The following is a 14,405-nucleotide window of genomic DNA, read 5'->3' as shown; positions in this document are numbered from 1 at the left end:
GACACACAATAATGTCAAATTTCACGACTTACTTTACTATGACTTTTTCATGACACACTATACTATGACTTTTAATGACATACTACACTAGGACTTTTAGGACATTTTATAATATTAAATAGTATGACATACTATACTATCCTTTTAATGACATTCTATACCATGACTTTTTCATGACACACTATATCATGACTTATTAAGACATGCTACATCATGACTTTTTAATAAATACTATACTATGACTTTGTATAACATAATCTACTATGACATTTTCCGACATACTATACTATGACTTTTTATGACATACTACGCTATGACTTTTTCATGACATACTATATCATGACTTTTTATTAAATACTATACTATGACTTTTCACGGCACACCATACCATGACTTTTTTCTGACATACATACTTTTTATGACTTTGTATGACATAATCTACTATGACGTTTTACGACATACTATGGTATGACTTTTTTCTGACATACTTATACCAGGACAATTTCATGACACACTTTACAATAACTTTTTATGACTTTTTATGACATACTATACTATGACTTTTTCATGACACACTATACTATGACTTTTAATGAAATACTACACTATGACTTTTAGGACATTTTATAATATGAAATAGTATGACATACTATACTATGACTTTTAATGACATACTATACCATGACTTTCTCACGACACACTATATCATGACTTTTTATTAAATACCATACTATGACTTTTTATGACATGCTACATCATGACTTTTTATTAAATACTATACTATGACTTTGTATAACATAATCTACTATGACGTTTTACGACATACTATACTATGACTTTTTATAACATACTACACTATGACTTTTTCATGACATACTATATCATGACTTTTTATTAAATACTATACTATGACTTTTCACAACACACCATACTATAACTTTTCACGGCACACCATACTATGACTTTTTTCTGACATACATACTTTTTATGACTTTGTATGACATAATCTACTATGACGTTTTACGACATACTATGGTATGACTTTTTTCTGACATACTTATACCATGACAATTTCGTGACACACTTTACAATAACTTTTTATGACTTTTTCATGACACACTATACTATGACTTTTAATGACATACTACACTATGACTTTTACGACATTTTATAATACGAAATAGTATGACATACTATACTATGACTTTTAATGACATACTATACCATAACTTCTTCATGACACACTATATCATGACTTTTTATTAAATACTATACTATGATTTTGTATGACATAATCTACTATGACCTTTTACGACATACTATACAATGACTTTTTATGACATACTACACTATGACTTTTTCATGACATACTATATCATGACTTTTTATTAAATACAATACTATGACTTTGTATGACATAATCTACTATGACGTTTTATGACATACTATACTATGACTTTTTATGACATACTACACTATGACTTTTTCATGACATACTATATCATGACTTTTTATTAAATACTATACTATGACTTTTCACGGCACACCATAGTATGACTTTTTTCTGATATACATACTTTTTATGACTTTATATGACATAATCTACTATGACGTTTTACGACATACTATAGTATGATTTTTTTCTGACATACCTACACTATGACAATTTCATGACACCCTTTACAATGACTTTTTATGAATTTCTATAACATACTATACTATGACTTTTTCATGACATATAACAAAATGAAATTTTATGACTTACTTTACTATGACTTTTTCATGACACACTATACTATGACTTTTAATGACATACTACAGTATACTATAAGTTTTCTGACATACTATAATATGACATTTTTATGACACTTCAAAATAACTTTTTATGAATTTGTGACACATTATACCATGACTCTTTCATGACATTCTATACTTTTTATGACATTTTTGTGACAATGACTTTTTTTATCACATACTATGCTGACTTTGCTATTACTTTTTATTACTTTTTTATGACATTATACTATGACTTTTATGGCATACTATACTTAGACTTTTTGTGACATTCTAAACTATTACTTTCATGACATACTATACAATTACCTTTTGTCATGATTTTGGTTTTGGCCTTGTTTTCTGTTCCTCCTCTGGTTTTTTGGCACAAGAAAACAAAAAATCTTCTCCATCTTTCTTCTAAATTAAACTTCCAAGTTCCTCGAAATCACTCAATTCCTAACTTTAACAGCACTAAAGAATTGATTACAGAACATAATTCCTGAGCAGAACAGCATATTCTTGTGGTAATTGTCTGGGTTCATAACTACAAGTGACCCCTTTAGTCCTGTTTAATATTCCCTTGATGTTATGTTAAAATATGGATTATAGCTGCATTAACAATCAAGTCTGTTGTCCATGGAATTCAGTTTATTTGAAATTGCCAAAAAAGACAAAAGCTATTGCAAACATTTCAACAGATAAATAAACACAAATTAATTGTAAAAACAGGCAAGTTTAGTGCAAACAATAACTCTGCAATTAGTGAAACACAGAATTACAAACCAAGACTCAAATGAGGGTAAGCACAGGCACATTTAAAAACAAACAACGCCATCTGATATGGAGATGAAGTCAGATTAAAGAATCAACCCCTGACCCCCGTTCACCACTCCACTCAATTGCACTTTTTATGGGAATATCTCTACATTATCTGTTATGTTTAAGATATCAGGGTCTGTGATTCTGAGAGCTAGTCATGCCAACACAGATGACCTCTGTGGTCACTTACAACAATCATGCATGCATATGGACATACAAGTCTACATTTTGGTAGTAGAAAACACTAATGACCTGTTTGCAACCTGATTGTTGCTTTGAAACACATATTTGCAAATATTTTTTTTCTCTTCTCTTCTCTTCTTTTTTTTTTATAATTATTTTCAAATATTGTCAGACCCAAGCCTGACTTTGTTGCTTTGATTAACTTTAACATTTTAACATTGCAGTCTAAATAAATCCTGTAGAATGTTTATTAATTATTAATTCATTTTGAATTCATCTTGTTCTGTCTCATTGTATTTCATTAGGAAAATAGACATCTTCATTTTTGATTCTTCAGTATTACTCTTGAAGTGTGCAAAGATTTCAAGAGCTATGATAGTTTAAAAAACAAAGATAACGCTTTGATTTAATCCCCCCTACTCAGCATTCATAAGCAGTATAAACATTGAATGCATGTACTTTAAAGTCTCTATATATGTATTAATGTATTTGTCAACAACTATAACTTCTCATGTGGGTACCCATTAGTGGGGGCTGGTGTATAAACATATAATTAATGATAATATATTAAAACACAGGTGTATTATATAATTGTTGACAAATACTGTGCATTATTGTACATTAATAAACACTTAAAATATCCTTATTACTGCTTACAATTACTATATATATAGTGCATTATACAGCAAACTTTTTGTTAAATATGTATAGCGTGCTTATGAATGCTAAAAAGGGGGTTAGAGCAAAGTTTTAGCAAACATATTTTTCATTTGTTCCCTATTAACATAAATCAACAGTCGACATTGTAGCAGTAATTGGGAGATTCTGATTTAACTTAATAAATAAATAGAAAGTTTTATAAAGAGATAGCAAAACATTAATCGTCATGTGACATTGCTTGAAAAGAATAACAACAATATTAAGCGTTACACTCTGTGGCAAATGATTGCTTTTTAGTCAGTTCAAGGATGCAATCCCGATACTGAGCATTAGATTTGTTAGGCTTGCTGCAGGGGGGAATTTCAGGTGGTTTCTGGACCTCTCTGCAGAGCGAAGGAGGAAGGTGGCAAGCTGTTTGTGACAATCACAATTTATTTGAGGGGAGAAAATAATGAAATTGGACTTCCAAAGGGCCTTCTCCTCCCTTCCTGCGGGCGAGACTTCACACACTGGTTCTGGTTTGCACACACAAGCCAGCATCTGGCATGACCCTCTATGTCTCTCCCATTTCCCAATCCATCCATCTATCCAAATATCGGGCTGGCCACCCCCCTCCCTGTCCTCCCAGCAGCTTCTTAGGCCCCCAGCAGCTTCTTGACAAGGTAGCCCGGCATGCTGTAGAAGAAGAGGCCCAGCATGACGAGCAGCAGCGCGGCCAGCACTATCTTGATGATCAGCCACTTGTAGCGGTTGCACACCAGGTAGCGAATGGCTTTCAGCGGGCTCAGGAACCAAAGGAAGGTGGTGTCTGGGCGACTAGAGGGAAGGATGGAGGTTTTTTGAAGAGGAAAGTGAAGTATTTGGTGACAAAAGCATGGTGGTTAGATGGAAGCGTAAGGTAATGAAGGGGGAGTGATGTTGGATGGAGAAAGAGGAGAGAGAAATGGGATGAAACATGGAAAGAGTAAGAGAGAGAGAGAGAGAGAGAGAGAAAACCGGCATTAGTGGTTAGATAGCCGCACTCCATTTTTAAGTTACTACAGCATGCTCAAATTTACATTTCTATCAATATCATGTGTCAGAGGACCAAATGATCACACCACAGAATAAAAGCTTAACAATAAAAAACATAGGCATAATGAATATGTTGATGATAATGGATGGATGGATGATTGACCAACAGCTCCAACAACTGATGTTTCTCCAATTTGTTTCCTTAACCAGACATGATGTGTGTCTTCATCAACACACAGTAGTACTTTTACTTGCATATATTTTGGTTTTAATCATATTCAGATGTGATATTTAACAAACCTAGTTATCCTCATTCTGTGTGATTAATACATTATTCAGTTTTTACTGAGGTGCACTATTAGACTTTTACTTATTGTTGTCCTGACCACATAATTCATAATTTATTTTAATAAATTGTAATGTTTTATACATTCTTAACTAACAATGCACATAAAGCAATTAAGATATGTGACTTACATTTAAAGTTTAAAAAAATAAAATATTTCATGCAGTGTTGAGTATAATATCTGGAGGCCAATGAGGATCTGTTGTTTTGTGGTCTGGACAGAAGTTAGACAGATTGATATATCTGACTTGTATATGTGTCCGGTAATAATAGAGTAGAGACAGAAAGCCAAACAAACACTGTTGTATCTTGTCAGCTAAAGTCAATGTAATTAAACTCATATTTAATGAATATTTTTTTATTTTTAACGCTTGCCTAAAAAGCGTGCAGCATGTTTCCAAACCAAACAGCTGGTCACTTATAAGTGTGTAATGGCAATTGGTGGCAAAAGACACTGGCTAGCACAAAACGGTTTTGAAAGATTCAGCAAAAAAAAAGAAACTATTCTGTAGCTGAGACCGGAGACAACAGAGGAGTGACAGAAAAGGAGAGAAAACAAAGAAACTGAGTTTTGGCGGGACAGGAGAGGAGGAGCTACAGGTAGTAAAGGAGAATCCAGGAAGCAAAGGAGTTAAATTTAATAGAGAAGGAGAGACAGCGAGGAAGGGGCAGAGGCTACCAGCGCGTCAGACCCCCAGCATCTTCTTGACCAGGTAGCCGGGGATTGAGTAGAGGAAGAGGCCCAGCATGAGCAGCAGCAGTATCACTCCCAGCACCTTGAGGATCAGCCAGCGGTAGTTGTGCCAGATGAAGTAACGAATGGACTTCAGAGGGCCCAGAAACCACATAAGACTGGTGTCCGGGCGGCTTTGCGGAAGGAGGTTGAGAGAGGGAGTGGTGAAAAGAAGGAATGCATATGGAGGCAAAAACAGGGAGAAAGGGGGGGTCACACACAAAGGAAGGGAGGGGAGACACAGAGGGAGACAGTTGAAGAGATGGTAGAAGGAGAAACAATGGCAAAAGTGTAACAGTTGCCTTTTGACAGTGCAAAAAGAAGAGCTAGGGTCAAACAAGACATAATCACATCTTTATCAAATATTTCCTGACTGATGGTGATTTGGAACATTTCATTCACTGCTTTTTGCACTGTGAAAATGAATTTTTTGAAGTGTAAATTTAAGGGACAGCCATGTCTGTGTCACACAACCGTAGATTCTACATATTTTCTGAATAAATAACAACATCTTACTTTGGTTTTTCCAGTGGATCAGGCTCATTTCGTCCCAGTCCTACAGGACTTTTCTCCGCCTCCTCTGCTGTCACCAGATGAAGCTCAGCTTCTACCTTACCCTGCAATGACACCATGTGATACATGTGATATAAGAAAATTCATTGAAATCCATCAGCTAGACGCCTTGAGTATACTAATCATCTAGATCTAGTTCCCTGTTCTGTCTGTATAGATTAATGCAGTGGTTTCCAATCTTCTTTGTACCCCTCAGATTTATCATGGAACCCTGGGAGTTCCTGCCACCTAGTTGCGTACCACTGAATTATTAAAACATACAGGTTTCTAGAAAAAGGTTTGCTTTAACCTGCTTTGTAATGAGCTTTTTCTAAGTGTTTTATTTCGTACTTTTATTATCTTGCTTTAATGGCTCTTTTCTTTACATGATCTTTCTTTACAATTCTTCTTCTTCTTCTTCTTCTTCTTCTAATTCTACTGCTTTTATTTTAGCTTTTACTGCATTGGAGGTGGCTTTCTCACAACTGCTAAAAGATGATAATTTCGTATGTGGTGCCAAACTGCAGTTGTGACTTTGCTCAATATTTCATGACTGACTCACCGTGAGCTCCATCTCATCGTTCTCATCGCGTGCTACAAACGGCCACCAGCCCTTGACTCTCTTTTGTTTGAAGATAGAAATGGTGGGCAGCTCCTGTTCATTTCGGATCATGTCAAGGGAACACTGCTTGGCTGTCTTGGCACCACGAGGGAACCGGTTTAGATCCAACTCAATAGCACCTGGGAGTGGTGTGAGTCAAAGACAATAAGGATAGAGATACTTTTTTTTTTAGTGGTAAATCAGATGGAAAGTTCTGCCATTTTTCCCCATCAGTGCTCACCCAGGAAGTCATCGGCAGAGAAGTGGTCGGCATCCCAGACCTGCAGCGTGAGGCGAGGCGGGATCTTATATTCAGTCTCATCCCAGGAGAACATGGACTCTTTCTTAGAGATGACGATCTTCTCCTCAGCCATGAGGTAGTCGAAGGGGAAGACGAAGCGCCAGTTAAAGTTTCCCTCACCAGTCAGGGAGTGATAGTGCACATCGGTGTCCTGCTTGTCCTCCTGCTGTCCTTTCAGCCATCTGTGGGAACACCATAGAGATCAGAGTTAGGCTGACCTCAAGGCTCATGGTTGGGATATGTGGATAGATTTAGTAATTTTTTAATTTTGTCAGACATGCACTTCTAAGGTCTTACAAGTAGGAAGTCTGTCAGTTACTGAAAATTAATTTGGCTAATTTAAAAAAAGAACATAGGACATGTTAAATGTACCAATCTGCCAACAAGAGAGATGATGCTAATAGGTCAAAATACATAATACATAATGTGGCTCCCCAAAAGCAAATCAGATTATTACATGTGTGTGTGAGATAATGTTAAAAAATTTGAGGAACCATATATTAAAATAAATCGGATTTGATGTGGGAGATTCACATTATTTTCAAAGCCATGCATACACAAAGCTTGCAAAAATGCAATGAAAGTTATCTGATTTTCCTTTAAAAAAAAATAAAAAAAGAGTATTTTTTAGTGTGTGGATGCAGAAAGCAGAAGATCAAGGACTATGAGGTCAGTCTGTGCCAGCTGGAGCTCTTTCATTTACAGTAGCTGCATTAGTGAGGAGGAGCTGGATGGGAGCTGCTCTCTCAGTTCTCAAAACGCAACACTAAAAACATCTCAGTGAATAGTCAAATATAAGGGAATGTGCTATGATTTGATAACTGAGAATGGCATAAATTAGGCTGGGGTTAAGGTAAAAGTTTTTGGTTGGCTACAAAAGACACATTGTCACTAAAATCTGATCTCAACTGAATCATAACTACTGTATGACAACACTGGATCCATCCGAAAGAACCCCATCTTTTTAATTTATGTCACTGCAGAAGGATGGGTCAGCCACTAAACTCTGCAGCACTGAATAAAGGTCTTGATTTCTAAAATACGTTTTCATGTTCCAAGTATTTAGGGTTGTTTGCGAATAGCACCCTGTTTGTTAGCAAACATTTAAAGGTGACGCCAAGTCGGCTGAGGTAAAAGTTGGTTAGGAGATGCAGGAGTGAGGAGGCTCGACAAAACATTGACTATAATAACTTTAATTCATTAAATTATTAAAGGACTAAAATATCATAAGACCTTCTTTGTTGTAGACATTTTACATGTAACAGCAAGAAAAACACAAATAAAAGTGCAATTAAAATCATTAATAATGGGGTCATTTCCAAGGAGCTGGTATTATTGTGCATGCATAATACATTATTAATGTGAATATAACACCTGTGCTATTTCTATCATAGGTGTATGGTCACATTACACATCCATCTTGTAAATATTTGCTGCATGTTCCATATACTATAATGTAGTTCATAGGAAAAATGTATTCAAGCACGCATTCCCTGTTCACATTATTTTTTGAAGTTCAATGAGGCAGTTTTATTGGATGTAAAGCTAATGTAACTCAAAGTCTAAGTCAAAATGTCTGCCATGAAAAAGGTCCAGTATTAGGACCAATTTGCAACAAGACAATTTTATCAGAAACATTGGAGCTCTGTCGTACACCCATGCATGTTCTTTACTTAAATACATGCAAGAGGCTCCAAATTCCTTAAAATTAAATCTTGAAAGTCTTCATACAACGTAATTTCAAGGAAAATCCAAAATACAGGACCAAACCACAAACAAAAAATATAGTAAAAAATCTCCCCTCGTTTAAAAGCCCTGCCAACTTTAAAGTTCACTCTTGACTTTGGGAATAGTAGTTTGACAAAAAAAAAAAAATTGTAGATTAACAACATAAAAAATGAAATAAAAGTTTAACCAAATAAAATATTAAATAGTAGTTTAATAAATTACTGTAAAAGAAAATTAACAAAACATTCTGGTTTAACAAAAATAAAAAAATAAAAAAATTGTATTTTAACAAAAGAGTGGTTTGACAAAACAAGAAAACGGCAGTAAAGATGATGTAGATGTTCCAAATATCTATTCCTCTAAGCAACTTTATGTCCGTGTTAGCTCAGAGATTTCTGCGGTGTCCAAGGACATGAATGAACTCCAAATATCAGCATATCTGTGGATTGTTTTGGTATTTATTTGACTTTATGATTATGATTGTACTCAACAAGTTGTTTATGTGGTTTGGTCCTGACAAAACCCATTTTTCATTTAGCAAAAATTATCAGCGTGCTATTTGGAGAGTGTTAGACAAGCGAGGTTACGTGCTGGATGGAGAGTTGACAGACAGGAAGTGGGAAAGGGAAGAAAGAAATAACTCCAAGGCTTCAGGAGGGAGAAGGGAGGTAGTTGTACGAGCCATGCGATGGAATCGTGTGTTTACCCCCTGACATAGATGTCAGACATCTTCTCTCCTGTCATGAAAGCATCGTCCTCTAGAATTACGTCATCAGTGTTCCAAATAACAACACGGAGCTCAAAGCTAGACAGCAGCAGAGCATTGACCGAAGGAGAGAGAGAGAGGACAACAGACAGACAGGAGACACACCACAAACACAAAAACGCACACAGAAAAAATGGAAAAAAATAAAATGGTTAACTGCAAAAAAAAAAAAATCCACACACAGCTCACACCCACAGGACGAGGTTTGGTCACCACGTCCCGCTGTACCTACCCCCTGACAAATATGTCACTGGACTTTTCCCCAGTGAAGTAATCATCGTCCTCCAGTATTACTTCGTCTGTATTCCAAATAATCACCCTGAGCTCATATCTGGTAAGGGGGGGGAGGAAGGAACACACAGTTGGACTTACATTTGTCAGTAAACGGAGAGCTAACTAGTCAAACAGACTCACCATAAATTAACCTGGGGATAAAGCAACGTATTCTGTTGGAAAAACTTCAAAGGCAATTAACATATACTGTGTATATCCCAATAAATCGGCATTGGATTTACAGTTTTTTTTATAATCAGAAAACATCATACTCATTGTGAGGTTTGTCTCATTTGCTCCAGCCCGGGCCTACCTCTTTGGTTTACGTGGTGATATGTCTATTGCAGGTTCAGGAGCAGCCATGTCCATAGGAAACATGTCCACCCACATCTCAATCCGGCCCTTTGAACGCACAGTGAAAAATATACACTTTAACTCTCATTTCAATCTGTTTCATGACTCCAGACGAGCGTGGCTCTTATCTACCTGTTCAATGCCGGGTTTGTCGGGGTTTAGCAGGGGCCGCGTCTCCACGTGTTCAGGGACAAGCTTCCAGCCCACCCTCGGGATCTCCTCCCAGTGGTTCAGCACCGTCAGAGCCAAATGCTCCTCAGTCTGCTTCTTCAGACCTGGGATATCGAAACAAACACAAGAAAATAAAGAGGGAAAGGGAAGGAAAATACTTGAATTGGAAACTGGCCAATTCAGATTTTTATAGTCTAACCTAATGTAAACAGATGTGACCATTTCTAAGATTATTGGCAACATCTGATGACTGTGTTCATAGGATACACACAGCCTCAGTAGAAGACCAAATGTAGTCAAAGATTCTGTGGCAAAAGCAAAATCTTACTGTAAAGTTACACCCTTTTCTACTCTATCTTGATTATTGAGAATTAAGCTGGATCTGTTAGTTTATGTGAGGAAAACTGTGTTTTTTATGTACACGGCAGGAACAGGGTGGGTGAAAAGACAAACTCTGCAACAAAAAACAACACAGATTACAGTAAATGTACTCATAACTTGGAAAAGCACTGTTACTACTTTGAAATCAGAGACGACTAATCACTTGTATATGGTATTATGTTGGTATTACATTTATTATGATAGTTAATCCTATGTAGGACTTTTATATTATCTCAGTTTTAGGAGAAACATGCAGGCATACCATTTTCATCCTCGATCTCTGTAGGTCCCTGGAAAATTCGATTGGCCACCTTGACTTTGCCTCCTGGCCCGTAATGAGGTCCATCAATCTTGGCGTCCTTACAGAGCTTGGCCAAGATTTGACTGGGCTTCATTGGGTCCCGCCAAACGTTGTATCCATGGCTGACATCAATGGATAAAAAAGAGGTAATTGAAAAAAGTAATGGATAAAGTAAACAGAATTCTGAAAGTAAGACAACAGTGTTTTTCTTTTTTTAAAGATGTCTACGCAATATAATGTGAGACTGTAACATTTCTGCAGAAAAGTAGATTTAGTCCCGAGGTGTTGGGTTTCATATGGTGACACTGTAACTACACCATTAACTAATGCATGTGGAGAAAAAAAAACACAAGAATGCTCACACAGAATAGTTTGATGAGATGCCGCAAGTGGCTCTGTATTTGCTGTAGAAACGATTCTCCAAGTCAATCTTTGTCTCTCCGATCAGGTCATCAGTGCCAACCAGGTCCCAGTCATACACTGACACTGTTAGCATGGACTCCATGGGGAATCTGGCCTCAATGTCAAATGATCTGAGCACAGACAAGTGGACGATAAACTGAATAGGTCGAGAAAAACTGTGTACAAATGTAAGGGGTGCAACAGATTCAGGCTCGTTTAGAATACATTTTGACGGCAAACCAAAACTAAAGAAGAGTAACCTTCTATGAACTTACTTGCCAAATACAGGATTGAGCTGTTTGGAGATGTAGTTCTCTTTATCCTTGATCTCGGACTTGCCCAGCTTGATAACAATGTATGGATCAGCCTTCCCATTGATATCAGCAGGATGAAGATCTGTAGCCTGAAGTAAACAGAACAGAACAAACTCAGAGAAATACTTATCAGTTTCTGTTTATAATAATGAGTTTTAACAACAGTACCGATTAAAAAGATAAAGAGGTCACTCACCCTGACAACATAGACACGGACAAGGACGTTGATTGGATCGTTATGCGGGATGCTCTGGAACATGCCCATACTAGGATCAAATCCTGTCTCTCTTGTGATCTCCTCCGACAGAGGTAGCTTGTACATACATAAAGATCCCTGGGTCATAGAAAAAATGTTTATTTTTGCTTTATAAACTAAGTTCTGTAAGCTAGTGTAGGCTAGAATGTACTTGTTTTTACTCAGTGTTTTCCCACCTTGAATCTGCCAACAATCCTGTCATCATCCAGAGTGCGTTCATCGTCATCCCCGGCCTTTCCTCTATACAAGTTGAAAGTGTGGAGCCAGTCTTCAAAGTTGCCAAACTCACTATCCAGCTCCTTGTTGTACACCTGCATAGGTCAACAACAGAGTGAGTGTTTGTGTCTTCATGAACTGTATATTACTGTGTACTGCTGCGAGTACATGAATGACAATACTGACCATTAGCTCGTCCACTCTTGCTTTCACCGTTCGTTTCTCAGAGCCGTCTGCAACGTGACCTTTCTTCTTGTCTTTGGAGTTCTTCTTCTCTTTGCTCTTTTCCTTTGTCTTGGAGCCTTTCAGAAGAAGGTCATCAGGTTTTATATCTGATTGGAGGGGTGATTGGAAGTGGATTTGGACAAAGTAGGGCTGCAGTCATGAAGTGGGGTGGCAGGGTAAAACATGAAAGCTGACAGATGTGTTTATCAGGGAATTAAGCTTACCTTAACTCATGTTGTAAATGCGGTCAAATGTTATACGGAATGAAGGCACTCCAAGAACCAAACACATCACAAACTGTTTACATTTTTCAGAGTAACTTAATTCCACCTGAAAACCTTGGAGGCTTCCGGTGATGTAAGTTCTCACCTTGCTGCAGTGATGTACAGGTGGACCCTGTGAAATCACTGTTGGGTGTGGTTACAGGTGGAAAAAATTACACTTACAACCAGGCCCATCTAAACCAGTAATGAATCAATCAGTAATGCTTCCATGTAATTTAAATTTTATAACTATTTTACAAACACCCTCTTTTCAATTGCTTACACTTTATATAAAAGTTTGATTTGAAATTTGACAATATCCATTCTAATGCTACACCTAGCACACTTTTAAATTTTATGCGGACTGCAGCCTAACTCTAAATAATTTATGTAGGTTAGCATGTTAGTGTAGATGTAAGTTCATTCAGTGAGTCTGATCAGCCAGCTTTCATGTGTACTGCAGAGCTGGGAGGTCATGTTGATGTAGGAATTGGCCATGAATATGAAAATGTTCGACTCATGTTCAAAGCATAACTGAAGGATGAATCCGGGGGAGCAAAGAGACAAAGAGCAGGAAGCACATAACAATATTCTAACATAACATAACAATTTCTTTTGCGTGCTTTATGCTAAGACTCACATCTCAGACAAAAGCTGTCTGAAATCCCTTCCTTTCTCTGTACTTTACTCCATAATGAGTAAGTAAATTGAGATTTTTGGACAGTTTGAGACATTGGAAATTTGTGCCGTATTGCGTTGTTGGGAACAGAATGTATGCAGTGTTCCAGAGCCATACTACATACTGATTCTTTGTAGATTTTTTGTATTTAAAAATGTGCAAATAAATAAAATAAAGTATACTTAAAGCACACTGCATGCAGAATACACATGGTTGATTTTTCAGTGCGCTGTTGATGGACACTATTCTGCCACAAAGCAATGCACAAAGGAAATGGAGGAGTATACTATAACGATTAGTAAGTAGTACATCCGGTAAAGGTCTAGTATTTTGTATGGACTTACGACACAGCTGTAGTGTACAGGATATGGACACCACTTTTTTCCTATTGTGGACATTTCTAAGGACACTATACAAAGCATAATTTCCACGCTTGGACACTCACATAAACGGAGGAAAGTAAATATAGTGCACTACACAGTATATAAAATAGCGAGTGATTTAGGACTCAAACAAATTTCTTTCTGCCATCTCAGGCAGCGTAGTTGACAAAACAACAGAATTTTCAACAATTTTAAAACAACCGAGTGAAACTAGTCAGGTTGCAGAATCCCAACCTGAAATCCAACAATGGTGATATCTCCCTTTTAAAGAAATCAAAGCAGCAGACTCTTGCGTGCACCTGCAGGCAGCCCGGCTGATTTGATGAAGTTTAATACCTGCTGCCTCTGCAGCTATCTCCAGGTCCTCTCTCTCCTCCGCCTCTGCCTGAGCCGCATCCTGGGCTCTGAGCGTCTAGAAAACCAGGCAAGAAAAGGTTGCCAGAGGGCATTAACAAAAACATGTGTAGATGTAAATAGAATATCCTAGAATAGAATAGACAAACCTCCTTCATTGTCTCAATTGAAGCAAAATATTTGGACCACCAGTCCAGCACTCTCTCATTGGTCTCATCCTCTTCCTCCACTCCTCCCTTCTTTTTCTTCTTCTTCTTCTTTTTCTCTTTGTCACTCTCCTCCTCAGTCTGTTGAAACAGTACAAACACAGTGATTTTCAGTATCTGCATTTTTATTCACAATGAGGCACCAGTT

General features: G+C 37.2%; 1 protein-coding gene across 15 annotated transcripts in view; it reads right to left on the bottom strand.

Annotated features, from left to right (window-relative positions):
• Nucleotides 1-2,409: 2,409 nt before the first annotated feature.
• The window catches only part of otofa (otoferlin a), a 70,443-nt gene continuing 58,447 nt past the window's right edge, over nt 2,410-14,405 (bottom strand). For 7 of the 15 annotated variants that reach the window (XM_034900156.1, XM_034900162.1, XM_034900165.1 and 4 more), the window contains 15 exons: nt 14,201-14,338; nt 14,034-14,109; nt 12,334-12,479; nt 12,108-12,242; nt 11,872-12,009; nt 11,637-11,764; nt 11,322-11,492; nt 10,921-11,081; nt 10,239-10,381; nt 10,066-10,154; nt 9,420-9,518; nt 6,926-7,167; nt 6,646-6,824; nt 6,048-6,148; nt 2,410-4,254 (listed from right to left, as the gene is read on the bottom strand). In XM_034900156.1, coding sequence (XP_034756047.1) covers nt 4,074-4,254; nt 6,048-6,148; nt 6,646-6,824; nt 6,926-7,167; nt 9,420-9,518; nt 10,066-10,154; nt 10,239-10,381; nt 10,921-11,081; nt 11,322-11,492; nt 11,637-11,764; nt 11,872-12,009; nt 12,108-12,242; nt 12,334-12,479; nt 14,034-14,109; nt 14,201-14,338 — 2,127 coding nt within the window. In that variant the 3' untranslated portion in view covers nt 2,410-4,073. Of the gene's footprint in view, nt 4,255-5,477; nt 5,666-6,047; nt 6,149-6,645; nt 6,825-6,925; nt 7,168-9,419; nt 9,519-9,711; nt 9,811-10,065; nt 10,155-10,238; nt 10,382-10,920; nt 11,082-11,321; nt 11,493-11,636; nt 11,765-11,871; nt 12,010-12,107; nt 12,243-12,333; nt 12,480-14,033; nt 14,110-14,200; nt 14,339-14,405 lie in introns of all 15 variants that reach the window. The other 8 variants (XM_034900159.1, XM_034900168.1, XM_034900170.1 and 5 more) reach the window with 5 other exon arrangements.

The sequence above is a fragment of the Etheostoma cragini genome, chromosome 18 (assembly GCF_013103735.1).
Source record: "Etheostoma cragini isolate CJK2018 chromosome 18, CSU_Ecrag_1.0, whole genome shotgun sequence".
NCBI classification, from domain to species: Eukaryota; Metazoa; Chordata; class Actinopteri; order Perciformes; family Percidae; genus Etheostoma; species Etheostoma cragini.
This window is presented reverse-complemented; position numbering and strand designations above follow the sequence as displayed.